The sequence below is a fragment of the Rhinatrema bivittatum genome, chromosome 9 (genome assembly GCF_901001135.1).
Source record: "Rhinatrema bivittatum chromosome 9, aRhiBiv1.1, whole genome shotgun sequence".
NCBI lineage: Eukaryota > Metazoa > Chordata > Amphibia > Gymnophiona > Rhinatrematidae > Rhinatrema > Rhinatrema bivittatum.
The window spans coordinates 160353499-160381493 of record NC_042623.1 but is presented as its reverse complement, the minus strand read 5'-3'; the positions used below and the strand labels follow the sequence as shown (position 1 = coordinate 160381493).

At 41.9% G+C, this 27995-nt stretch overlaps 1 protein-coding gene across 1 annotated transcript in view; it reads left to right on the top strand.

The window, feature by feature from the left end:
• The window catches only part of LOC115098908 (ephrin type-B receptor 1), a 639343-nt gene that overhangs the window by 577074 nt on the left and 34274 nt on the right, over window positions 1-27995 (top strand). Inside the window, exons 8-11 of the mRNA XM_029616009.1 lie at window positions 5558-5666; window positions 5858-5922; window positions 17290-17412; window positions 17970-18217. Coding sequence (XP_029471869.1) covers window positions 5558-5666; window positions 5858-5922; window positions 17290-17412; window positions 17970-18217 — 545 coding nt within the window. The remainder of the gene's footprint in view (window positions 1-5557; window positions 5667-5857; window positions 5923-17289; window positions 17413-17969; window positions 18218-27995) is intronic.

Genomic DNA, 27995 nt, shown 5'->3' with positions numbered 1-27995 from the left:
TTTTGATCTACATGTAAATTGTTTAAGTAATTCTTTGTATTTCCCATTATGTTTATGATTTTGCCATTGTTTTTCCTTGTTTGCTGTTCTGATTCTTTAAAGGATTTTTTTCTCTTGTTTTGCCAATTATGTTACTTTTTTCCCCATGTGTGCTGGGAGATTCCCACTCATTCTACTCTTTGTAACACTTGTCTGAGTTTAAGGATGGAAATTGATTTTGGCAATTCACTTTCGCACTTCACAAGTGTTTGGATATGTTGATGCAGCTAGGCTTGTCTGGAAGCCTATAATAGTAGCTTTATATGCGCAATCTATTTCTATAAGGCCCATGCCACCTTTAGCTCTCAGGATGTACAATCTTGGCATAATTCATTGGCATGGAGGAGTTTCCTTATTCTTACATCTGTCTACTCAAGCTCTTTGTATGGGACAGTCTATGATTTCAGAACTGTAGGAGAGTGCAGGAATTGCAAGTTGGTTGATAACGTGTATCTTATTCCATGCTGTTAAAGCTCTTTTTAATATCATTTTCAGTCTCCTGCAGTATTCTTTGCTGATCTTTTCTCTCCAAACTTGTGCTGGATTGTTATATCTTTCGCTGCTCCTAAATATTTATGAATGCCTTCCTGCTCAAGTTCTTATATGTTATAATCCTCAGTCAGCAATATTTTTCTCAGTTGAATTTAATTTTTCTTTAAGGAAGGTCACCTTAGCATGTTTGTCTAAGTGTAATGTCATCCTGATGTCATCTGAGGACTTCACTACTTGGAGTTGTTTCACTAAGTGACAATCATACAAGCCTTAATGTTTCAAATCATCTAAAAATAACAGGTGTGATGTTCTCTGGATAATTAATGTCTCCAGGATTAAGGCTAAATTCATTGCCTAAGGAATTAGTACTTGGTGGATTCAGCACCAGACAAAACATAATTCCAGACAGAGTGTAGTCTACCACTTTTTCACGGCAAACTTGAAGTATTTGATTAATTTGGGGTTCACTTTGTATATTTCAAGGCAATTTATTATCCAAGAATGTGGGACACTGTGAAAAGCTATTTTACAGTCAATCCATTCTATACCAATGTTACGATTTTTCTTACAGCAGGCCATGATGGCTTCATTCAGCATCAACTGATCTTTGGGTCCACATGCTCCTCTTTTGTTCTGTTGCCTTGATGTTCTTAAAGTCTATGCAGATAGAACATATGATCATATGTTCTATCTGCATCGATGAATAGATTGTGGGTAGACAACTTATTGATGGACCTTTTATGGGGGAAGTTACTTGCAAATTCCTTAGAAAGAAGAAATGTTCTTCATTTTATTAGCTATTATGGTGATAATTCTGGCTGTTGGATTAATTGATTGATGCAGTTTGCTACGTCTTCTTGAAGAGATGGTAAATGTTTAGCCAACCTGGGCACTCCATCAGGGCTAGGACCAGGGATCTTCCAATTTGGGGCTCTTCTTAATCATGAGGTCAATATTTAGTAACACAGTGAGCATCACTTTTATCCAGGGGAAATTACACCCATAACAATTCCTACATATTCAGCAGAATTTATGCACACAAGTCTCCTTCTGAAAATACTTAAATAATGTTACAAGCATAACTTTACCAAGGTAAAGTTAGGATTATGATTTTTCCAACTAGACTTGTACACGTATCTATACCGTGACAGCACTGAATATGTGTACTCAAAGGATAAAGTTACCACTGATGCTCCTTTTTGTGTGAATAGATTTGTGTGCACAAAATTTATGTGTTCAGCATAAAGCTCGGGTTTTGTGTATGCATCTCAAAAAAGTAGTCACACAAAGGCTTTAAATACTGACCTCCTGTTTCCCAATTCTTTTGTTATTGACTCTAGTTTTGATGTTTGCCTTTTTCTTATTCTTCTGAATGCTGGGTAGTCATTCTGCTTTTCGGTTGTGCTTTATGGGATCCTTATATAAATTTCTCCAGAACTTTTCTGGTGGTGTTTTGACTGCAATAATTTCCTTTCCCGGTTCCCTGTAAAATTGTTTTGGGTTCTGTCTAAATACAATATTTTGATGCCTCTCATTTTTATTTTCTTCATATCTCCACAGCTTCTGCTGTTACTTTCCATTTGTTACTGAATATATGAATTTCAGATCTTGTTCTGTTAGTACAGCATGTTTCAGCTTTTGAATTTTCCTCATTAGTTTTGGCGTCCTCGATCCTTTGAGGTACTCATTTACCAGTGATATCTCTGCATGCAGTGATTTTACTTTTTTCCTGCATATGTTTGGCCAAGAAGGAGTTGTTATGTTTTTCCTTTTCGTTTCAATTTGTGTCTTTCTTTGTAGGACTCTCTCAGCAATGATTTTTGCTGCACAATATTGTATCCAATGCCCTCAATAGAGAGTTTCCTTTATGCAGATTATATCCTTGTTGATCTTGCTTACCATGTATTTTGCTTTAGGTGTCAGGTTTAACTTTTTCTGGATCCCAGCATATATAGCCATCTCCACATAGGCCAGGAGATCACCTGCCAGCCCCTGCATCTCCTGGACTCTCTCCTGCCTTTGCTCTTCGCTCTATTCCCTCCCCTGTCTTACATTGCTGTCATCCTCATATGTTGCACCATTATCCTTCACTGCTGTTTCAGTCTCTTCCAGTTCTTCTGGCATCTCTCTTCTGGAGGTCCTTTCTTCTAGCACTTCCCTCAGAATCTCTCTTTCTGTATCAATTCTTTGTTGTTTTAAGATGTTGTCTATTAGCACTAGGGATGTGAATCGTGTGATCGATTGTCTTAACGATCGATTTTGGCTGGGGGGGAGGGAAATCTGATCGTCATGGTTTTTTTTGTAAAAAAATTGTAAAAAATCGTAAATCGGGGGAGGGCGGGAAAACCGGCACACCAAAACAACCCTAAAACCCACCCCGACCCTTTAAAACAAATCCCCCCACCCTCCCGAACCCCCGCAAAATGTTTTAAATTACCTGGGGTCCAGTGGGGGGGTCCCAGCGCGATCTCCCGCTCTCGGGCCACAGCTGCGTTAATAGAAATGGGGCCGGTGGCCCTTTGCCCTTACCATATGACAGGGCAAAGGTAGCGCCGGCGCCATTTTGGTTCCTGTCATCCGACGTCACGAGTGCAGGAGATCGCTCCCGGACCCCCGCTGGACCCCCAGGGACTTTTGGTCAGCTTGGGGGGGCCTCCTGACCCCCACAAGACTTGCCAAAAGTCCAGCGGGGGTCCGGTAGCGACCTCCTGCACTCGTGACGTCAGGTGACAGGAACCAAAATGGTGCCGGTGCTACCTTTGCCCTGTCATATGGTAAGGGCAAAGGGCCACTGGCGCCATTTCTCCCGCTCTCGGGCCACTGGCAGCCGTGGCCCGAGAGCGGGAGATCGCGCCGGGACCCCCCCACTGGACCCCAGGTAATTTAAAACATTTTGGGGGGGTTCGGGAGGGTGGGAGATTTGTTTTAAAGGGTCGGGTGGGTTTTAGGGTTGTTTTGGTGTGCCGGTTTTCCCGCCCTCCCCCGATTTACGATTTTTTGACGATAAATCGGGGGAATTGCTATTGTATCGCGGCTCTAACGATTTTTGACGATTTAAAATATATCTGACGATTGTTTTAAATCTTCAAAAAACGATTCACATCCCTAATTAGCACTATATATGTCTTTTGCTTTGATTCTTCCAGAGATCTTACAATTTGCGTCAGTTGCATTTCGTAGCTTCTCCTTTGATAGTTTTCCTTTTTCTTCCAGTTTGTGGTGTGCTCTCATTATAAACCCTCTTGATTTGTGGCATGAAAATAGCAGTAGGTCTATCTCCTTTCTGTCTTCGGGGGTCTGCGTCACTCTCTTGAACTTTTCACTAGCTTCTGTTGTCTGTCTCCTGCTGCAGTTGGTTAACCATGGCCTGTCGCTGCAGCAGGGATATTATCGTCACCTAAAGAGTCTGCCCTTGCACGTTCAGCATCATTAACTCTAGAACTGAAGCTAAAGGTGGGCATGTTTTTCTTCTGGGTGAAATGTGACCAGTAGTAGTGGCTACCTTGCTTTGCAGCGAGGTCATGAGTAAAAGTACTCATCAAGATGTGGCAAGAGAAATGTACTCTCTCCCCCTCAGAAATGCTTAGCAATTTGCTAACTGTGTTGCAGAGTCACCTCCTTCAGGGGTTATGTCTCCAAATGGATTAATTTTGCACATGCCTTAATGGGAATCAACCTCGCTCATAAGCCAGGGTATGTTGACTATGATCTCAGTCTCCCAAATTTACTGCTAATGCCCTTCTTAGTTCAAATCTTTTTATTTAATGCCCTTCTTAATACTTGCATTGTGCCAAAGAGAGCTTCCTTTTGGCATTCCTAAGGTGTAATACAGGGGTGGCCAACTCCAGTCCTCGGGAGCCACAAACAGGCCTGATTATCAGGATATCCACAATGAATAGGCATGAGTTGATTTGCATGCACTGCCTCTATTGTATGCAGATCTATCTCATGCACACTCACTGTGGATATCCTGATTGTTTGTGGCTCTTGAGGACCAGAGTTGGCCACCCCTGGTGTAATATATATAGGCAACAAATCTAGATGCACCTGAAGTGGCATCCAATACTATGGGGACAATTTCTATATCTTTCTGCCACATTTTCTTGGTCTCATTTGGCACGTGAAGATCCCTCTCTCTCCATAGAGTCCACAAAATAAGCACTTGGTGCAGATGCTTCCATCAACAATGTCATTCATGTGCTTTTCTCCTTTACCATAATATCAGGTTTTCTTCCATTGAACTCTTTCATCAGGTGGAATAGAAATATCTAAGGTAATCACAACTTCTTCCTTCTCCCTCGCCTTTGAAAGTTGTCACCCAGGGCACAAGTGAGTCTCCACAGCCATTCACTTAAGGATGGATAGGCTTTCTAAATTTTTGCCTCACAAACACATATGTGAATTTATCTGCAAACCAAATAGGGGCCCAGTTTTCCTGCCACAGTTTGTGACAAAATCCACTGTGGTCACTAGGAAATGCTCTGCCATGGCAAATGTATAAGTCCTTGTGCTTTTGTTTGAGAAAATAACTAGAAATCAGTGTAAAAATAAATGTAAGGGGAAGTGTGAGCTGCGAAATGCTCAGCTTAAATACTCAGCACAGATATACAGTATACGAACTATATGTGCTCAGTCATGCCTTGTGTAGCAACTTGGAGAGGATTTTTTGTTAAATAAATCAGATCAGTTTTAAAAACCACAGTTCTGGAGTTGTCTGCAGTTATTTCAGGCCCTCACTAAAGTAAAACTGGGCTGCTACAGAAAGGAGTAGTCATCTTTGCCTTTGAATGATTTCACCCGTGGTCCACGATAACACCAGATTGCACAGAGTAAAAAAAAGTAAAAGAAACTGTGTTTAACACTATAATCTCACTGTACCAGAGAAGCACTCAGATCATGGCCCCGGAAAGAGTGGTAGAGAATGAAGAAACAATATTATCTGTAAGAGCTGCAGTTAGTGAAACTGAGATTCATGGAGTTAAAATCAAGTCCTTGTGTGTGCTGACAATTTCCTCTTCTCTTTCAGATGACTACAAGTCGGAGCTGAGGGAGCAGCTGCCATTGATTGCGGGCTCTGCAGCGGCTGGGGTGGTCTTCATCGTTTCGTTAGTTGCTATTTCCATTGTTTGTAGCAGGTAAGCACTTCGTAGTTCTTCCCTGCCTGCCTCGCAGTGGTCCAGGGGGGCAAACGGCGCAAGGAAGGAATATTGATATATGGTTACTGCCTTGTCACTCTTCATGTTTACCGTGAGCAATGTAAAAAAAAAAAAAAAATCTGAGTAACAACCAAATATTTGTGTTTGATGTATTTTTCTGTCTTAAATAGGAAACGAGCCTACAGCAAAGAGGCTGTGTACAGTGATAAGTTACAGCACTACAGCACTGGCCGAGGTGAGGAGGGTTATGGGTACGCTAGGTCGTTACAATGCATAAACAAATAAGAATTGTCTAGAGCTATGATCTGCTTTCACAACAGGAAAGCCAAAATTACAGATCTCAGCATTCTATGCAATTACAGTTAATAGCAATTTCCCAAAACATACTGGTATTAATGGCATTTTCTTGGTGGCCCCCTCAGGAAATTAATCAGTAGGCTCTGCCTCAGCTAAATCCTGAGCTCATCAGAATATTGAAGGGGCACCCCCAATGCATACAAATAGCGTCTCTCTTGTGCCTTGAAAAGTGGGTGGGATAAAGAGTCCCCAAAAAGACCCAGGAACAGACTGACCATCTGCACAATAGGGCAGTAGGATGGTGCCCGAGGTCCCACAGCTCTCTCCCCTAGACTAAGATGGATGGTTAGGGGCTAATGGTTCATATATCCCAGGGACCCAGATCACTATCAGTCCACCCCTGGAAACATCAATTAAAAAAATAATATATTTCAAGACCACACAACAATCTTCCCTGAGAAGGACCCTCAAGTAGGTGAGAAACTATTTTATTGCATTAACACAGTTTAGTAGCACAAAAGAGGAGCAGACAAAACCAAAATGTTGAGTAGTTGATTAGCCCATGCAAGTAACACGTGTGTCAGTTAGTACAAATGACCCTTCCATAGAGGTAAATGATGGCCGGGGTCTGTTCTTCAAGGCCAAGAAATGAAAAACAGCCTCAGCCAGAGGTAGAGGTTTCTCATTGCCATGAGGTAAAAGAAGGAAAGCTCTATGTGCAGTCACTGGCGATAAATTACAAGTAAGGCCTCATTACTATTCTTGTCCTGAATCCTAAGTAAGTTCTTCCAACTCACCGGGGACTCTTATATTGCTCCACCAACGTACTTAAATCCGGTCATGAAGTAACCCCTACTAATCCAGTTCTAAACCTGCTCACGATTTGCTAATGCTTCATAATCCTGATGCTGTTGCCCCCTGCCATTCCAGTCCTAGGTTTTACATAGCACTACCGTTTCATTACACTTCGGACTGATAACATGTTCTGCCATTCCAGTTCTGAGCTCCCATCTCAGGTTTTATTTTCAGGACCTTCTCTCCTTCCTTTAGCCCTGGATTCCAACCCAGATCTTACCCCAGTCCTTATTTGTAATAGTCTTGGATGCTTCCCCCTACCCCCCCCCCCCCTTCTCCTTCCCTACAATTAGTAGATTAGTAGAAATCTTGTTGAAAATTGCCAGATAGTTACCACATTATTTCTGGCCTTCCACCAAATTATTTGACTTTTGATTAAGCACAGTTTGAATCTTATATTTAAGAAGTGACAGATGGGTGAGTAAATTTACTAAACCTTGTAATACTGTTCCACTTTTTCATGCTATATATTTATTTATTAGCAAATTAGTCTTGGCTATGGTCCTTTCGAATCCCCTGAAAAACTAGATGCATCCTCTGAGACATTAGCAGAATGATTTGGGGGTCAGCAAAAGTGTTTGTGGAGGTGGAGCAGGAGCAGTGTCACATTATTTATGACCCTGAGGGTCGAGCAGGTGCCAGTAGTTTCCTTTGCAAGAATATTGAGAGAGAGAATCCGATCACTTTGTACAAATCCATCAGAAAGCTTTCTCAGGACCTTTTCACACTGAGAACTATAGATAGAACAAGGGGTAACCCATGAAGGTTAAGAAGAATCTTTGCCGCAAACGGTGAAGTTATGGAACCTGCTACAGATCAAGAGGATTCCTGTTGTTTCAGCAACCATTTGAAATTAAAGTTGGATAAGATCATAGATGTTAATGATATTACCTGGTATTTGGATTAATAAGATTCTGCATTATAGGTCCTAACCCAAGAGTTTGATTTACTATCCTAGGATCAGGCATGAAATTTGTATCTGGGATCCTAACTGACTGGAGCTCTGAAGATTATTTGTCTTCCTCTAGAACGCTACAGATAGTTCCTGAAATGCAAGTGGTGTGGTTTGGGACAAACCCTATGGATTTCTTGTGTTAGTACTGGTTGGAAAGTTAAGAAATTCAGCCACAGATTGTTGCAGAAAACAAAGGCAGTGGTCATCTCTAGCAAGCAGACCAGCCATGAAACGTTTGGGTAGCACTTTGGGATGGGACGTGCTACAAAGGTCCTGTTTTCATAATCAGTCAATTAATATTATTGGGGAACACTGGTGAACTGCAGGAAGGAATAGAAAAACTGAATTAGCTAAAAGGCTTTCCTTTACATTTCTAAATCTGACCTATAGTAGTTCAAGGCAGCAGATGTTTTTATGTGAAATATTGAGATGAAAACAGATGTCAACACAAGTAAATTCCAAGCCATAGACAAGGGCCCTTTACTATAGTGATGCCATTTTCTGTTGCAAATGGTCCATAAAACATACTGCTGACTTTTTTCGGTTTCGGGCACAGCTAGACATTAATATCTCTAGACAGTTGTCACCTCCATACAGTTTAACTTCGGGCACCCTTATAAAAGAAAGCTTTTATGTTCTTTTAAATCACAAGGATCTCAACTCAGTTAAATCTCCCTTTCAAATAATTTCCTGAAAAATTGTTTTTAAATTTATGGAATCATGGCGCATGCATCCTCTGTTAATTCATTCTTAAAGCTCTTTATTTGCAGTTGGTCATGCGGGCTTTGGAATGTATGCAAATAATAATTTGCATAATAATAATAAACACATTACATTGAACATCAGATATTAACAAGTTGAATTGTGATGCATTTTTAAAGCAGGTTATGGCCTAGAATTGTAGATGATAGGAAAGGAATTTTTGAAATTAGTTAATACATCTGTAAAATTGTTTACCCTATCCTTCTTTTCTAACAGCCTAGTTCCACTTTCCCTGTTATAATGTAACTTTTTGCTTTCATTGTTAACTGGTTCCCCCTAGTTTATTGTAAACTGGTACGATAAGACCTTGTCTTGAGCATCGGTATATTAAAAGAATTTAAATAAAATAAATAAACAAATAAATAAATAATGCTAGTGATGGTCATTATGGCTGCATTGTGTGAAATTCATTAGTATTGTAAGTTGCCAGATAACTTGAAGTATTTGAATCATGACAGTTCTCATGTCATGAAAAAGTTACTTTGGCTGTCTCAGGATATTTAAAACTGTCCCATAGATATTTTATTCCTGTGCATAGTTTTTGCACACCTCTAAATTTCACAGAATAGAAACTCGTGGTATAAGAGACATAATATTGGACAAGAGGACCATAAGGAGCTGCTGTCACCATAAGTAGCTGCTGTCAGTGAGTTAATGCTACATACATACTCCAAGCATGGAATGCCTGGCCAATTCAGCAATCTGATTGGCTGAACAGGCTCTGATGTCAGCCCTGTTGAATGGGGCTTATTAAAATGTGTTATGGTGCTCAGAATTGGTTTGGAGCAAGAGATGAAGCTTTTGGAATATGTTTCTTTTGTGGGTATTTTATTACAGGATTTGCTTTATCTTTTATTTCTGGTATTGTGTCATGTGTATCTCACGCCTAACCTGGCAAGTTTAGTATGCTATCTCTGAGTCCGATGTAATAAGATGTGAGGAAAAAGTGTGCGGTGAACTTCTGTGAATATATTTATTTATTTATTTATTTATTGTTTTTGTTATACCGAGTTTCATGACATGCATCATATTTTTTTAATTCATGAGCTAAAAAAAGGCTTGCAGTAAGCTAATTCTATTGGTTGTAAAAATTTTGTATTTATTAATAAAAAATTTTATAAAAAGGAAAAAAGGCTTGCAAATACATCAGGAGTTTTAAAAAAGTGTGTTAACCCGATAATGTGTGCATATAGGCTTAGGGACGGATTTTGAAAAGGTTACGCGCGTAACCGGTCTTATGCGCGCTGGGCCTATTTTAAAAAGGCCTGGCGTCGCATGTAAGTCCTGGGGCAGGGCAGGGGCGGGGCCAGGCGCAAAAGGTAAAAATATAAATTTGGTGGGGTTAGAATAGGGCTAGGGGGAGGAAAGGTTAAGGGAAGGGGTGGGAAGGTCAGATTAGGGGGAAGGGAAGTTCCCTTCCAGGCTGCTCTGATTTCGGCGCGGACTGAGAGGGAATGGGGGAAGGCAGTGCGGCTCGGTGCGCGGGTGCACCCCCTTGCACGCGCCAAACCTTGATTTTATAACTTGCATGCGCAAGTTATAAAACTGGGTGTATATGTGCGTGCGCCGGGTAGCGCGCACACCTTTTTTAAATCTACCCCTTAGTGCACATAAAGATAACATTTATGCATATAAACATTCCCTGCACAATTCTGTGAAGAAATCCTGATTTCTGTGCATGAAATCGGATTTATGCACAGAAAGACCATTTTGTACACAAAACATAATTTCTGCATTTAAGTTCCGTTCTCTCCATATAAAAGCACAATTTAAGCCCAAAAAAACAAACAAAACAGGATTTGGGCACAATGAGCTTTCTGTGTATATAAATATCCCAAGTACAGGACCTCTGCATCACAAATTCCAGGTTCAGCCCCTTAGACTTAGTTAATTTTAAACATTAAGAAAACACGGGTTAAGGCTACGCACCTCTGTGCGCTGAGAGATAATAGCTAATGCCGTCATTAACATGGGATTTGCATGGAGGAGTGCTCATTTGTGTGCACATTTTTTGTGTCCGTGAAATCACCTCGTTGAATCAGGAGCAAAGCTCTGTGCATAGCTGCTCGCTAGCATGTGCGGATGGCCCAACTGGCCCTTTTAGACGTTAGGCTTTGAGTGCCTTGAGAAAAGTATCTCGCGGCTCCTCAGGAATAAATGGAGCCATTTTTAGCACTGTCCACGTAGATAACAAAAGCCACAGACACTTTCACCCGGCGGCTTTGCACCAGTTCTCAAAAGGAAAGTAGGAGACTTATTTATTTATTTAGTGCTTTTTTATACCGACATTCATGATATAGATCATATCATATCGGTTTACATGGAATAAGGGGTAATAACGTTAACATAAAAGGAAGGCAGAAAGTTACAATGTAACAGGGGTATTAGAATTTAGAACTGGGGAGAAGAGGAGCCAGTGGCAGAAGGTAACTCAGAGCTAAAACAATAACAAATCATTTATAATATCGGTAATTGAGTGCATTGAATAGGTGTTATTGGAGTGTGGATATAGCTGGGATGGGCCTAGATTAAGGGAAGGCTTGTTGAAACAGCCAAGTCTTGAGTTTTTTTCTGAACGTTAATAAGCAGGGTTCTTGTCTGAGGTCAGGGGGCATAGCATTCCAGATGGTTGGTCCCGCTGTCGAGAAGGCTCGTTCTCTGGTGGCTGAATGACGAGTGGATTTGGCTGGGGGGGAGTGTAGAGATCCCCTGTAGGCTTCTCTGATAGGTCTTGGAGAGGTGTGGAGTGTGAGTGGGCATTGGAGATCGATCGGGATCCGGTTGTAAATGGTTTTGTGAATGATGGTGAGAGACTTGTGTAAGATTCTAAAGCTTACAGGAAGCCAGTGCAGATTTTTGAGGATAGGTGTGATGTGGTCTTTTCTGTTGGAATTTGTTAAGATTCTGGCGGCCGAGTTTTGAAGCATCTGAAGTGGTTTGGTGGAGGAGGCGGGGAGACCTAGTAGAATAGAATTGCAATAGTCTAAGTTGGAAAATATAATGGCCTGGAGGACAGTTCTGAAGTCATGGAAGTACAGAAGGGGTTTGAGTCTTTTTAGTACCTGTAGTTTGTAGAAGCAGTCCTTGGTTGTGTTATTGATAAATTTCTTTAGATTTAGCTGGTTATCTATTATAACTCCGAGATCTCTTGCTTGGCTGACCAGGGTGTTGGTGTGGGTCAATTGAAGGTTATCGTTGTGACTGGGAGATATAAGGAACAATTCCGTCTTAGACGAGTTCAGAACAAGGTTTAGGCGAGTGAGGAGGAGGTTGATATCTTGGATGCAGTTGTCCCAAAACAAGTGTTTTTGAGGGATTCGTTATCGGGATCAGGATTTGTATGTCATCGGCGTAGAGAGATTATTTAAGTTTTTGTTTTGTAAGCAGCTTGCAGAGGGGAAGAAGATAGATATTGAAGAGGGTGGGTGACAAGGAAGAGCCCTGAGGTACTCCTCGAGTGGTCCCTTTGAAAATTGTGTGTGTGTGTGTGTGGGACGGGAAGTACCTGCACGGAGTCACGTCTGCTTTTTGTGTGGGTGCTGTTGCCATGGAAAAAAATCCATCTGGTTTTGAAAATACAGAATTAAGCGCGTTGTTGTCCCTCCTGACTTAATCCTGGGTAAAAGTGCATGCATTTTACATGTTTTGCCATTCGCGCAGATGTGCCTTTTGTAATATGCTCGGAGCGGAGTAGTGAGGGCATGTAATGAAGTTTAAATAAATAATCGGTTAATCTCTATGCATTCTTTTGCCTGGGGAAAAGGTGGGCAATTATAAGATAGCCAATGTACCCAGGAAAATTGCCCTGCCAGTATTAGGAGCCGATAAAGGTTTCTACTAAAGGGATAGGGATGTCTGCCAGTGCTCACTTCAGCTGGCAAGACTGGTTTCTAATTACAATCGTTCTATAAATTTACTGGCATCCACAAAACTATCAATAGTGTTTTGTGGTAAATATATCTTAATTCAGTTATGCATGAAGCTTCATAAAATTCTTGCTTTCCTTGCCATAAAAGCAGTGATTGGATTATTGGTCACTGATGGCCCTCCTGGGAGCTGATTATTCATTTTAAAAAGGAGGCAGCTCAGGAAAAAAAAACAACTTTTATTGTTGTATAATCTACAATAGCTTGCTTCAGTTCTAAGGAGCAAGCTAATATGGCTTTCACAGAGGTGACTAATGCCCTCCATCTCTACACCAGACTCCCATTTTTTAGCCATTCTTCCTCTGTACTTTTGCATCAATACATCAGTATTTCATTTATTGTCACAGCTGCGCTGGCCAATTTCAAATGACCCCTCAGGAAGGGGTCTGCGGGGGTTAGGCATGAGGTCTTCTGCAAGGGTCAGGGGCAGGCAGGACAGGCATAGGCCTTCTGCCTGATCAGTCGTCTTTTCCTTCGGATTGGGCCCTCTGGTGCTGCTGGCTGGCAGGTCTTATGCAGGGTGGTGCTCAGGTACAGGTACAGGGCACCCACTGGACCTGGCAGGCAACGAGAAGCAAGGGAACGAGTCGGTGCCCTGGCCACACAGAACACAAACAGCGGTGATAACTGATGAGACAGGGACTGACCAATAAGCACAAGGCAGGGTAAATCCAGAGAGATCAAACAAGGAACCAGACAACGCATGGAACAACAAGGGAAGCACCTGGACAAGGCAGCCACTGGGAGGCCTAACACAGGACAGGAGCAAAGCTAGGAGCACACAGGCAAGAAAGGCCCCTGTGAGGGTTAACGCAGGACAGAGCAAAGAACCAGGCAAGGCTTACAAGAACAAGGAATCCCAAAAGAGGGACACTGAGCAAAGAACCAGGCAAGGCTTATAAGAACAAGGAATCCCAAAACAGGGACACTGAGCAAGGAACCAGGCAAGGCTTACAAGGACAAGGAATCCCAAAACAGGGACACTGAGCAAAGAACCAGGCAAGGCTTACAAGAACAAGGAATCCCAAAAGAGGGACACTGAGCAAAGAACCAGGCAAGGCTTACAAGAACAAGGAATCCCAAAACAGGGACACTGAGCAAAGAACCAGGCAAGGCTTACAAGGACAAGGAATCCCAAAACAGGGACACTGAGCAAGGAACCAGGCAAGGCTTACAAGAACAAGGAATCCCAAAACAGGGACACTGAGCAAGGAACCAGGCAAGGCTTACAAGAACAAGGAATCCCAAAACAGGGACACTGAGCAAGGAACCAGGCAAGGCTTACAAGGACAAGGAATCCCAAAACAGGGACACTGAGCAAGGAACCAGGCAAGGCTTACAAGAACAAGGAATCCCAAAACAGGGACACTGAGCAAGGAACCAGGCAAGGCTTACAAGAACAAGGAATCCCAAAACAGGGAAACTGAGTAAGGAATACAAGGGGGCCTCACGCAGAGAAGAGACTCCACGCTAAGGTGGAGAGTAATTTATGAAGGAGGGTTTATAGCATTGGCCTTGCTGCGTCACACAGCCTTCAAGGTGGAGGCTAGAGCGGGTCCGAGCATGGATCAATGAGGGCCCCTGCTGGTAGGAGGGCAGCCTAGCAACCAATATCTTTACATCTACAATACCGAGTAGGTTGCTAAAAAGCCACAGCTTCCTCTAGATTATATGCAGGCTGCGGGTGGCTGTCAAGAACCCATTACTTTAAATGGATCATCCTGTAAATTATGGTTTGATTCTGTTTGTTAGCTGTCAGCAGTTTGCTTACCACCGGCTTGGAACACAGGTTAAACTTCACTGCACTTTATAGCCAACAGACTGACCCTGCTTCGGCAGCTGTGTTAAAAAGACACTGCCAAGCAGAAAGGACAAGCAGTTAGCAGCTGGTTGGCATTGAAGTGCCTATTCGATGTGACTGGAATACTGAGCAAGCAATGCGTTTCCAGCAAGATCCCATTTATCCAAAGTAGCTAAGAATGTGTGACAAACATGGCATTACACAGATTCAATGTTTCTAACTTGTCTGTCGCGGCATTCCCCTATTTAATATCAAATTAGTCTAGCATATCTGTACTTAGAACGTTTTACTATTTTGAGAATAAAACATTCCTCTTATTAAATATTCGAACTATTGTAGGTCATTATTTCTGCAAAATTTGAAATGTGACTAAAATAGTCATGGAATCCCCCAGTACAATGAATTTTCAGCCCATTTTTAATGGGTTTACCATGGGATGCATAATGTGCCGGCCACGCAGTGATTTATGTTGCCACCAGCGTATTAACAGGGCCTAGGTGATAAACATTTGACAGTATCGACTGAACGCTTTGCCTATTTACTTGCATCTGTTGGCAAATGTGACTCGCAAGAGGGTTTTTGCTAACGCGCCAGCACAGTCTCTCACCACACACACACACACACACACACACACACACATGCGCCTCCAAACTCACAGGCTCCTGGGGCAAAGCATGTGAGTGGTTGTGGGCCCGGACCCATGTTTTTCTTCCTGCTTTAGTTACTGCTGCCCCCGTGACCATTAAGAAAGGAAACTCCAGGCCTGGAATGCGACAGACAGAGGACGGGCTTTCAGGAGATCCACCATGAATTTGCCTAGAATGGAAATAGTGCATGCAAATGTAACTCGTGCATCTTCATGGCGGATATCCTGAAAACCAGACCTGTCTGCAGCATTTCAGGGCCGAAGTTGCCTAGCCCTGAATCATAGCATTCCTTCAGTGGGGGACGTTCTCCATCTCCTTCCCTTCTAAACCCTGGGGCACGCTAACATCTCTTAAAATATTGGAGGGTTTTGGCACCTGGCCAGAAAACATTGTCGGCCCCTGGTCTAGAGTCTCTTTTTACTGTTATTTCTTTCATGAGGTACTTTGCAATCTTTGTATTGTTTGATGAATTTGATGTGGTAATGCAGTAATTTATGCATGTTCTTTTCTAGCATTTATTGTATCAAATCCAATTAGTTTCTGGTCTGTTTCTAAAGATTTTGTGCATAACAGAGATTCTGCCTTTCCTTCTTTGTTGTTGTTGCCTCGTTCTTTGTGTGTGCATGAAAGTTTCATTTTGCTTCAGTCATTTTCTTTATTCTGCTTTCATTCTTCTAAGCAATATATTTTGAATGCTTCAATCTGTTCTGCTCATCTCAGTTCACCTTCTCGTGTCCTCTCGCATTTCTCTCTCTCTCTTACTTCTCCTCCTTTTTATAATTTACTGCACCTTTCTCACTCTTTTCTCCTTTTCAGCCATCTTTCTTTCATTCTCTCAACTCTTCTCCCCTTTTGCCTCCTGCTCTGCATTTCTTGCAAACATTGCCACATGCTGCAGCAGCTCGCTATCACCTTACCTGTGGCCTCCAGTCAAAGAAAGATGTCAAATTTGAGAAATCTTGATTCCTTGCTATACGTCTCCCTCTGTTTATCTGCTAATAGGTTTCATAGGACACCCCTAAGTAATAACTCATTGAGTGGTCCCAGTCTGTCACTTTAAGACACGTGCTCCACAGTCTATCAAGAAAGTGGAAAGACAGCATGAAGAAAGAGAAGAATTAGGGAGGAGAAAGGCCAGGATTAGTGAGAGGGAGTGAAAAGAGAAGCAGAATAGAATAAGCAAGGAAGAGAGAGGAGAAGACGGTGACCAAGAAAGAGAGAAGTCTGTGAGAGTGCGAGCAGTCACAATACCGAAATAGCAGACAAACAGAAAGGTGAATGACAGTAATAAGACTTAAATCAATTGACATATTGAAAGTCACAATATATTATGAAAATGAAGTCAATACTGAGGAAGATAATAGAAGGAGATGTAAACCAAGGTGAGGCTTCTGGTGGTCCTACTGTAGTATTCTCTAGCATGCTATAATAATGCCTTACTCAGAGAGCATGGTAGCCAAACATGCATTGGGTGGTCCTTGCTGCTGCTTACGGTGAATTTCCAGCTCCTTTCAGATGCTTGAATAAATAAGTTGTGCTTTTATTAATGTACAGTCATCCATGGCTGTCTTTGCCTGGGCATGCCAAGATGTTTTTCCAAACACCACATCTGAGTTTTGAATTTGACTCAGATTTTAAATAAAGAGAAGTATTTGTAAAACCTCTGGAAGAGATTTTTGTTAGAAAAATTCTGTATGAAAGGAAAACCAGACTGCGTTCAGAATAGAAAATGTGAACATAAGGATACTGTAGTTGAGCAAGACCAGTGTTTCAAATTAATGTTTACCATTTAGGAGATCAAATCCTGCTGCCACTCTTTGTGACCTTGGGCAAGCCCCTTCACCCTGCATTGCCTCAGGTACAAACTTAGGGCCTCTCTTTTATGAAGCATTTTTTCCCAGAGACACAGAATGGGAGAAAAGCCTTAGTAAATCAGGCCCTTTGATTGTGAGCCTTCTAAGTAGGGAAATACCTGCTGTACTAGAATGTAAGCCACTTTGAAGTGCCTGAAAGGCGGAATTTAAATCACAGAAATAAATAAATAAATGCATATCAACCTAATCAGTACCTTAGCCATAGTATTGTAGCATCATAGTAATCCTGTGGTAACGTGAGATCCCAGTTTGCCAATTCTAGAAAACTGCTGTAGGAATATTACAGTAATATTAACCCACTGTGCATCTTATTACTTTACCATTTAACACCAGACATTAGTCTCCAGAACATTACTGCGTAGTGTTGAAGAAAATTATTAAGAGCAAGGAAGGAGTTTCCAAAAATCTAATAAACCTTTAAACCTTCAGATCAACCCCCATCCCTATACTTTCTCTTAATGCCAGCCTTCTGTCTCCATTTTCAGGATCCCCAGGTATGAAGATCTACATTGATCCCTTCACATATGAGGACCCCAATGAAGCCGTGCGTGAGTTTGCCAAGGAGATTGATGTCTCTTTTGTGAAGATTGAAGAAGTGATCGGAGCAGGTGTGTTCCATCTTATAGATGGCACACTTTTCCTTCCCTTCCTCCCTTTACATTCCCCTCACTTCTATGCAGTTTTTCTCTCTCCATGTCCTGTATCTATTTTTCAGTTTCTTCTGGCTCTGTTTCATCTTCAGTCTTTCTCTGCTGTTCTCTTGCACCTTCTCAGTACTCATGGTTTCCTCCACTTTCATCTCGCATTCTGTCATGCATTTTTCTCTCTCTTTCAATTGATTCCATCCTATATTTCTTATTTTGCTATCGTGCCTTCCCAGCTCCTTGATGTTCACTTCACCTATCTCTGTATCATGCTCTCCAGACCTATCATCATTGCTCTCCCCCATTTTGTCCCATCTTTTGATTTTTCTTCTCTTTATTCTTCTATGTATGCCTCACTCTGCCTATGAAGTGGAGTCTATTGCTTTAGTGATACTTTCAACACTAGTCAGCCTAAGATTTCCAGAAATGACCTAACATGGGGCTACTTCATGGGAAGAACAGCATACCATCATAAACAAATGAATATGGGTTTAACCTTTTGGGATATTTTTCAATTGTAGGAGAGTTTGGAGAAGTCTACAAAGGAAGGCTGAAACTACCAGGGAAAAGAGAAATCAATGTGGCCATTAAGACACTGAAGGCAGGCTACTCTGAGAAGCAGCGGCGGGATTTCCTGAGTGAAGCCAGCATCATGGGACAGTTTGACCACCCAAACATTATTCGATTGGAAGGAGTGGTGACTAAGAGCCGACCAGTTATGATCATCACAGAATTTATGGAAAATGGGGCCTTGGACTCTTTCCTACGGGTAAGGAAATTGACAGCTGGCTAGATGAATAAAGTAATGGCAGAAGCCAGAAAGATACTTGGCTGGATAGGGAGAGGACTAGTCAGCAGAAAAAGGAAAGTGATATTGCCCCTATATAGATCCCTTATGAGACCTCATTTGGAATACTGTGTACAATTCTGGAGACCACACCTTCAAAAGAATATAAACCAGTTAGAGTTGGTCCAGAGGATGGCTACTAAAATGGTCAGTGGTCTTCATTCTAAAGTATATGGGAACAGACTTATAGATCTAAACATATACACACTAGAGGAAAGGCAAGATAGGGGAGATATAATAGAGACATTTAAATATTTCCAAAGTTTCTATGCACAGGAAGTTGGCCACTTTCAACAGAAAGGAAGATCTAGAGTGAGGAGTCATACGATGAGGGTGAAGGGGGTTAGACCGAGGAGTAATATAAGGACATATTTCTTTAGAAAGTATGGTGGATGCATGGAACAGCCTTCAAGTGGATATGGTGGAAGCAACAACTGTATCTGAATTCAAGAAAGCATGTGATAAGCACAGATAATCTCTGAGGGAGTAGTAGGGATTGTAAATCTGAATTAGTTGGTGTGAATAGGGAGGCTAGATAGGCTGTATGGTCTTTTTCTACTATCACTTTTCTGTGCCTCTGTGTTTGTTTCTTTTTAACCATAAAATTAAAAGCAGACAAATGGAATGAAGATGCTAATGGAACTCAGTTGTTCAAATATAGTCTGACGAAAGAAATCTTAGAATCTTGCTAAAGAGGGGGATTAGTGAAACACATGAACACATTTATTTACTAACTCCCCATACTCTTTTTATTGTAATTTCATGGGGGCTGTTTCATAACAGCCCTTCCTAAAGGACATACCGAAAATCTAGATTTTATAGTGGTGCTCTGTATTAACCTGTCTCTTTCAGAAGGAACTGTTCCAAATGGACTAAAACAAGTGGTCATAAAGCCAATCATAAAAAACAAGTCTGATAGAACGGACGATTGGGACAACTACCATCCAATATCCAACTTACTATTTCTAGAAAACGTTCTTGAGAAAGCAGTGTTATCCCAACTCGATAATCACCTGGAAGATCAAAATATTCTATTCCCAAATCAATACGGATTTAGAAAACATCACTCAACTAAGACATTACTCCTCACTAATGGACTTGGTTCTGCGAGGGCTAGACTCAGACGAACCTTACTGCCTTGAATTAGTCGACTTAACAGCAGCCTTTGACATAGTAGACCATAACCTGCTATGCCATCAGATGAGAAACATTGGGATCGACGACGAGGTTCTCAGTTGGTTCTTTTAATTTCTATCTAACAGAACATTCCAAGTCAAATTGGGCAACCATATATCTGACACCTTCCAGTGTGATAAAAAGGTGTCCCTCAAGGCTCAGCCCTCTCAGTAACACTTTTCAGTATTTACATGCTCCTTCTATGTAAACGTCTAATGAATCTAGGAATATCTTTCTTCTTGTATGCTGACGACTTACAGTTTTACATACCACTCTCCAAATCGTATGAAAATACAGCCTTGTTACTTTCTAATTATATGAAAGCAATACAGCAAGAACTTTCGCATCTTAAACTCACACTAAACCCCAAAAAGACTGAAATCATCTGGCTAAGTAAAAACACATGGGTAGTTAAACCACCTGTCCTGAACCTGGGCAATTTTCAGAAAATCCCTCAGTTCAAGTATGAGACTTAGGAATACAACTAGATGAGAACCTAACAATGAAAATGCACATCAGTAAACTAATCAAAACAGGTTACGCCAAGCTGCATATATTACATGGGTTGAAACCATTTATTAACAATAGCAGAATTCCATACTGAGAATATAGCAAACTCTAATATTCTCAGACCTAGACTACTGCAACTCCTTACTACTAGGTCTTCCAGCATCGCAATTAAAACCACTACAACTATTATAAAATGCCACAGCAAGACTCCTATTAGGATCCAGGAAATATGATCACATTTCACCCATGCTAATCTCACTGCATTGGTTACCAGTACAATCCAGAATGTATTATAAAGTGCTAACGATAATGTTCAACATCATTCATAACAATAACACTAGCTTGTTAGGAGTGACACTACAACCTTACACACCTCACTGAGCATTAAGATCCCAAAATAAAGGATTATTGACTATTCCAACAATAAGGAGCACACATCTAACGCAAATTAGAGATCATGTGTTTTCTATAGTGAGCCCAAATCTATGGAACGCTCTGCCTGAGACGTTATGTATTTTACCTGATAGAAAGAGATTTAAATGCAAACTAAAAACTTTGAAACAGCTGTGGATTATGCAGTGGCACGGCTGCACCACTGAAAATTCATGCACAATTAGCCAGATAAGTTAATACAGCTAACTTTAAGGGGGTCATTTATCAAAGTGCTATATAGTGTTTTCGCATGCAAAAAATGCCATTAACACATGCAAAAGCACCATAACACATGATGCGATGCAAATAACAAAGAGGGGAGGATTTGTGGGCTCACAGTTTTGCAAATTCCTATCGCACAGCTTTACGCAAATGAAAAAGGTGTAGTTAATTAAAATTCGCGTTAAAGCTGTGCGATAGGGCTTTGCAAAACTGTGAGCCCAGCCCACTTGGCCAAAAATCCCGCCCCAATATCCTCCCCTTTTTATTATTTGTATCACACCATGCGTTATGGTGCTTTTGCATGCGTTAATGGTGTTTTTTGCATGCAAAAATGCCATTATAGCACTTTGATAAATGACCCCCTTTATTAGGTGCCCTGAAACTGAAGATCTGCCTCTTAGGTTTATGAAATAATAATACCCCTTTAAGAGTTCTGGTAACATTGACACTGGTTTCTGGTGTCATCAGAAAACTTTGTATACACAGGGGTACCGAAATCAATGATTGCCCAGGTAGGTTCATAAGTGAAAAGTTGAGGCCTTTATTGTGTGAATTTTAATTCTTTTATTGCTCTCAGAATCAACAGAATGAGCATGCTGCTCCAAACTCTATAGATAAAGTGGAACTGGGGCTGCTGCTGAAATATTCCCATGTCCTTTCAGTCATTGTTTAGCAACAGAATGTTCTTTGTTGGAAGCATGGACTATAGCCAGGACATACTAGATATGGTCAATAACATTTTTTGCAGAACAGCCATGTGACCTGATGCTGAGGAGCCAGGTCATGTGTGATACTTTCAGGGTCTAGCAGTTTCACATACCTTTAGATGAGCAAGGCTAAGAAGGACAACTGCTTTAGCAGGAAGAGATACAGGGTGCAGCTACCTAAGCACAGCTAATGAAGCAATATTGTATATCGGTGTAGTGCTGGTTTAAAGAAACAGCTTCAGATGGGACAGTTAAGTAGTAACCACAGTGCTAGTGGAAAATGACAGCTGCTAAAATGCTCTGTTCTTTTATGTAATAAATGGCAGGGGCTTAACAAACTGTGGCGAAAAGCATTGAAATGGAACTGTAATAAGAATGTAACCCCTGGGTGGGCAAACCCTGGTAAATGTCCCTAGGAGCACATAGAAATAAAATAGACCCCGTTTGCAAACAATTCTCCATGAATAGCTGAGAAGCCCAGGGCTCACTGTGAGAGTAAATGTAGCTTCAAGGCCTTTTTGCATTGAATAAGCCCTTTTTTCCAGACCTAGTAAACAGCACTGATAACCTCCACAGTCTTTAGCAGCAATAATCACACTGAAAAGCAATGTAGTTTCCAACTTCTTTACTAATAGTTGATAAATTGACAGAATATTCTTTATGACACTTATTTGTTAAATAAAATTGATTAACAATAATGAAGAAAAAGAAGAATTAATTTGAGACCTCACTCTTCTACTAAAGTCTTTAAATTTAGGGAGGCTAATTCCTCAGCAGTTACTCAGATTGAAGAAAATGTAATCCTTCTTCTAAATTTATCTGAAACCTCGCACCAGTATAGAATGGTTAGAATTTAGTTCCAAATACTTATCAAAACACAAATCCCAATTCTCATACCTCTCCTGCAGTCTTCTTCAATGTCTTAATTCTCCTTCTGGAAGTAGCATGTTGGCACTTTCCTCCCAAATGTAGGACACTTGGGTCAGCAAAAAACTGTTGAACAATACCTTCAATTCTTTCCCTCTGATAATGGATGGGAATCTATTCATCACAGATGAAATCTCTACACCTTAGGCTCTTCCTTGGTGAAAGACACTTCTGCTTCCCAATGATTTGGAAACTGGGTCCCTGGTAGCAAATACACTCAGTCCCAAAAAGAACAAAACATAAAACTGACTCAAAAGGGGAAAAACAAATAAGACACAGGAAGGGTGGAAAAACCTCCTTATCACTTAAAATGAGACAATAGATACCGAAGAAAAAACAGCAGTAAATTGAATCTCCTCTACATCTGGTCACTGGCTGATCTAACCACTGGAGGTGAGTGTGGCTTGGCTGTACATTTTACTTTCTGAATCACGTGGGAATAGCTAATAGCGCCCACAACATGCATTTGCATGTTGCGGGCGCTATTAGTTTCGGGGGGGGGGGGGGGTTGTTCACGCGTTTTCAATGCGCTATTACCCCTTACTGAAAAAGGGGTAATGCTAGCGCGTCGAAAACATGCGTCCAAACCCGGGCTAACAGTGCGCTCCCCCGGAGCGCACTGTTAGCCCGGGGGAGCCCGGGCTAACGGCCCGATAGAAAGGTTAACCCACAAGAGGGCAACTAAGTAGAATCCTCTTGAATAAGTTAGCAAAAATAATCAACAGGAGTCAGGCGCATCCTGTCATTTGAAAAACTAAACAAAAATCCACTGAGGTCTAACTGGAAATCCAACAAAAATCCATGCCCTAAGGTAATGGAAGGGGTTTATAAAGGCTCAAGCATACACCATGTCTTTTTTCCTCATGGGGGAGCTCAGATACCAACCTCTAGTCACTAATCTCTCTGTTTCTCTCTACAAGCTTGGTTCACTCCATTGGTAAGGAAACCTAAGGTTCCTTACAAGAAAGAAACCTTTAAACCACATCTAAAGCTGGCTCAGTGGCAGTACCGTGAGCTGGCACGTGGAGGGCTTGGATTTGATTCCAAGGTCAGCTCTTTTGCTTTCCGGGTTGGTCAGAACTGACGATGCCAGGGAGTCCGAGCCTCTGTGATCACACAATTGCAACACCTAGGGCCCATGATTGAAGAGTTTGGAAAGGCAATGGCTAGGCTAAGTGAGCTGGTAGGGATGTAAGATAGGGGAAAAAAGATTTCCAGGTTGGTGCAAATAAATGCTTATGGAGCTGTAGCCCAACAACCACCAGATCCAATTGAGCTGAAAACCTAAAGGAGCAAGAGAATACTGCTGGATGCAAAAAAAGAAAAATGTAAATCTTCCAAACATCAGAGACTGGAAAGCATTTGATTTCTAAATATTGTTTTTTTATTTTTAAAACTTGGGGGTCTTCCTAATTTGACTTCAAAACCCATGAGGACAGCTTGAAAAGTAGATGTATAAACTTCTTTGAATTCCACAACTTTAAATGTAACCCAATCCCTCTGTTGTTCTAAACCTACCCTCTTTTCTCATTCTTTTCTGTGGACGTCTGACTGCATTTGTTTTCATCTATTTTTTTTTCCCATCTTTTGATTCCCCACAAAGAAAGGCTTGAGAGATTCGTGCCTCCTTTGTCCCTCCAGCTCAGTTCAAACCATAAAATGGAGCCTGCACTACTCACACAATGTCTAAAAATCTAAATTCTAGTATCATAGTACCAAAATTAAAAAAAGAACATTGAGTGAATTCATCGGAGCTGGAAAGGTTAATGCTAGATCCTAGCATGCGTTTAGCAAAAAGCCTGAAAACTTGAAAAAAAAAAAAAATAACGAAGGGAGTAATTTTCTCTAGGCTTCCTCGCAGAAAGGTATGCAAAAACACTTTGTGCCCATACAACTTCAGACACGTTTTCAAAGAGAAACTACCTGCTAAAAAGTTGCGCCCGTATCTTGCACTGACGTACCTGTAAATGAACTACATGCTGTAAAGTGCACGTGTATAATGGAAATAGTAATATTTGTGCAAGTTCTCCATCTCCCCACACCTCTGGAAACACCCCTTTGTCTGAGCAGCTAAATGTGGCTATATTCAGCCACTCAGTAGGGAATAATTTTCAAAAACCTGGATCCAGCTGGCTAACTCCTTAAATAGCGGGCGAGACAGTTTTGAAAATTGCTCTGAAAGCTTTTTAGCACGCGCCCATTAACCATGCCTCACAATAATCATCAGGATTACTAAGGTGCACTTATATACGCACCCTGTTGCAATAACCACCAATATTTTGAAGCCAAAGTGATCCACTCCCTGAGTACTCCTGGTGTGACCTTGGGGGCCCATCTCTCCTACAAATCCTTTCTCAACTAAACGGCATGTAAGAGGAGCAGGCAAGTGAACCCAAAACATTATATTATCTGCAAGACTTTTAAGGGCAATTTTCAAACTGTTCACAGGGCTGCAAAGTTTGTGGCTGCTTTTTAGTCATGGCCTTTGCACCAATTTTCAAAGTGAAAAAATTGCCCTGGGAACAAAGTGTGCACAGACCTGCTGCACCTACTTTTCCTATGGATATTTTTTCCATGGAAAATTGTTGCGAATGTGGACCCTTGGGCCGAGGTGGAGTTGGTGCAACCTGCAGGGAAGAGCCCTGCAGGTCCCCACCATCAGCAGGCGGAGCTGGCTGGAGCAGAGGCCCTCCTGGAGCTTCAATACTAGCCCACATTCCTCCTAGGTCGAGCATCTCGGATGCCGGGGCCGGCTGGTCTTAGGTGCAGGCCTCTCTGAAGGTTATGATCCAGCAATGAAGACATTGCAGGCCAGCACAGGGAAAGAAGCAAAGTCAGGGCAAGCAGTGATCAGAGCAGGCAGTGATCAGGCATGGTCAAGTTCTATTCTGTGGTCGGAGGCAGGCAGAGTTCGGAGAGTGTTGTGCTCCATGCAGTGGTCGAGGGGGGCGGAGTTCAATCAGAGGCAGTTAGATGGCACTGGTCAAAAGCATGCAGTGATCAAGGAGTGTTGAGGTCCAATCCGAGGGTCGAGCCAGAAATCCAGTCTAAGTCAGAGTCAAAACCGGTCCAAGGTCAAGCCAGAAGTCCAATCCAGGGGACAGAGAATGAAGAGGAAGACGGAGGACCACAGGATCAGGAGATGCTGAAGAAGACAAGAACTCAAGATAAACTGGGCTGCCACACAGGAACCCAGGAACACTCAGCAGGAACAGGAACCAGGACCAAGAATCAGGAACAGGAATGTGGAGGCAAAGCACTTCTCGAAGTGAGATGACCTATTGCCAAGGTAAGTAGCAAGTGTAGCAATGGCCTTTAAGAACGGGCAAAGTCAGGCACGCCCAGACCAACTTCGGCATCAGAGGCCGACCATATGCAGCAGCCAGCCACTGACAAGGAGGAGGCAGCAGCGGTGCCCAGGCAAAGTGGCTGAAGCAGGAGCAGTGTGGCGACTGACCAAATCTCTCCCTGGAGGTCTTCCCCGGCGTCTGGCAGCATCAGCACGGGGCTCGGGGCTAGAGGGGAAGATGGCATTCCCGCCATGGGCGGTGGTGCGCACCAGATGATGTCTCTCATCGCACCGGGATGCAGTGCACTCGTTCGGGCCGGGCTGGAGGTGAGAGAGGTGGTCCATGGGGATAGCCCACAGACAACTAATCATGACAAAAATAACATGCAGAGGTTGGAAAATGCAACCTACGCATATTATTTTCCTACCCCGATCTAAATTCTCCTCCTCATGTGGCTATATGAGCATTGTGGGAACCCTGCATGTACTTTTAGCTAGATAAAGAGTGGGAAATTTTCAGATGGCCCTTTTAACCCAGTAAATTGGTGTTTATCTGGATAGATTGCTTATGAAAATTGCATTTAGGGCTTCTTTTTCTTAGTGATTTTAACTTGGCAAATCACAAAACCTGACACTCTCCTGGCTGCAGACAGCTACGATGTCCTGCAACTGCTAGTATTTGCGGCAACATAACTGTGTCTGGCTGTTAGGTTCAGTTTTGGGTTGTGTACTGGAAAGGGATTGGCCTCCTTCTATTCTGTGTCTGGTTGCGTTAGGCTCTGTGGCTTGCAAAATTACCAAAAATCAGAAGCCCTAATATTATTTATTCTCTAAAGTCTGACAGCCAAAGTGACACCATAGCAACCTCATCCCATAACATACAGCATATGTGTTCTCTGTTGACGGCCCATAAGTTGTTGATATACTACATGAAAGTTAATTAATTGGGTGCTATAGTGACAGGGCAGCATCCTGCGATGCTCCTGCTATCACATTTCTGCCTTGTTGCCATGAGTGGTGGCTAATCAGAGTAGGAAGCCTACACTGATAATTCTTAAATCACAAATAAAAATGCACACTTTTCTGCTACTGGGTCAGCACACTGAATAGGCCTGCTTAGTAGTTGGTAGGGCTATTTAGGGCAAAAAGGATAATTTCATCCAAAGGAAGAACATGGTCCCAAACGCAAAGTAAAAAGATAAGTGCTATCACACTCTATATTTCTTTTCAAGTGCAAGTTAAAATGTTATACATTTAAATAATGAGACCTAGGATTATATATTTTTTGAGCTGATGCGCACCTAAGTGGTCTATGCAGAGTTGACTTGTTTATGATGGTCTCCATTATTGATAACGGACTTTTTCAAACATCACTTCTCTGTGGTTTTTGTATTGCTATTAGCTCATATCACTACAGAGCCTTTGGGTTTAAATACCTTTTTGATAAAAGCTTTTAGCATGGAATCAAGAACTTGACCCTCAGTCTCAGTATGTCAGTACTTTCATCAGTACAGCTTTTTAACCATCCAGGTCAAGCTAGTCTGCTATGTTACTGGCTACAGAGGTGCCAGAGACTATGTTAGGGAATGCTGGGACACAGCAAGTGACCACATGTAAGAAGGACCAATGGATTCGGCATTCTTCCTCACTAAACAGAAAGTTTGTGGGAGAGGAGGAGGAAAAGCAACAGGGAATGGCAGCCTCCACAACTGGCTCTATAGCCCACTTAGAGCAAAGAAAAGGGAAATATCTGAGGATTGTGGGGGGGAGAGAGACTGAGATGAGGGTGCATGTTCATATGGGGAAAGAGAGGTGAAAGTGGAGGAGAGCAAGGAGAAGGGAAGATAGAAAGAGATATGGATTAGAGCAGAAACGTGGAGGGAAGGAAAATAGAATATGAGTAGTGAGGAAACAAAGTGAAGCAGGCGCAAACAAAGTGCACAAAAGGTATAAACAGGTAGGACAAAAGAATGACATAGGAAACATAAGGATTATAAGGCAAAATACTGAATAAGAGGTAAAAATAGAGAAAAAAATGAAAGGTTATAGAAAAAGAGAGAACTCAAAAAGAAGAAAATATGCCAGTCCTCTTCTGATATTTATCCTTGAAGACAGGCAGAGCGGGTCCTCTGTTTGGCTGCCTTGCATCATCCAGGGGTGCTATGAAGCTGGGGTTCAGGTTCCCTGGAGCGTTCAGTAATTCCTGTACTCACTACCACTGGATGGTGGTGGGTATTTCCCAGACAGTGCAGAAGGAACCACAAAAAAGGTCCAGAAAATAAAGGCCCCCTTCAGCAATCAGCCCGCTCACTGTCCATTCACCAAAGGGCAGAACAAAAAAATAAACAAAGGGAGTCCAATTGGTGTTAAAACTAAAGACAGTTTACTTCAATTTAAAGATAAGGATCCAAGCCAAAATAGTGAAAATCAAACGGCA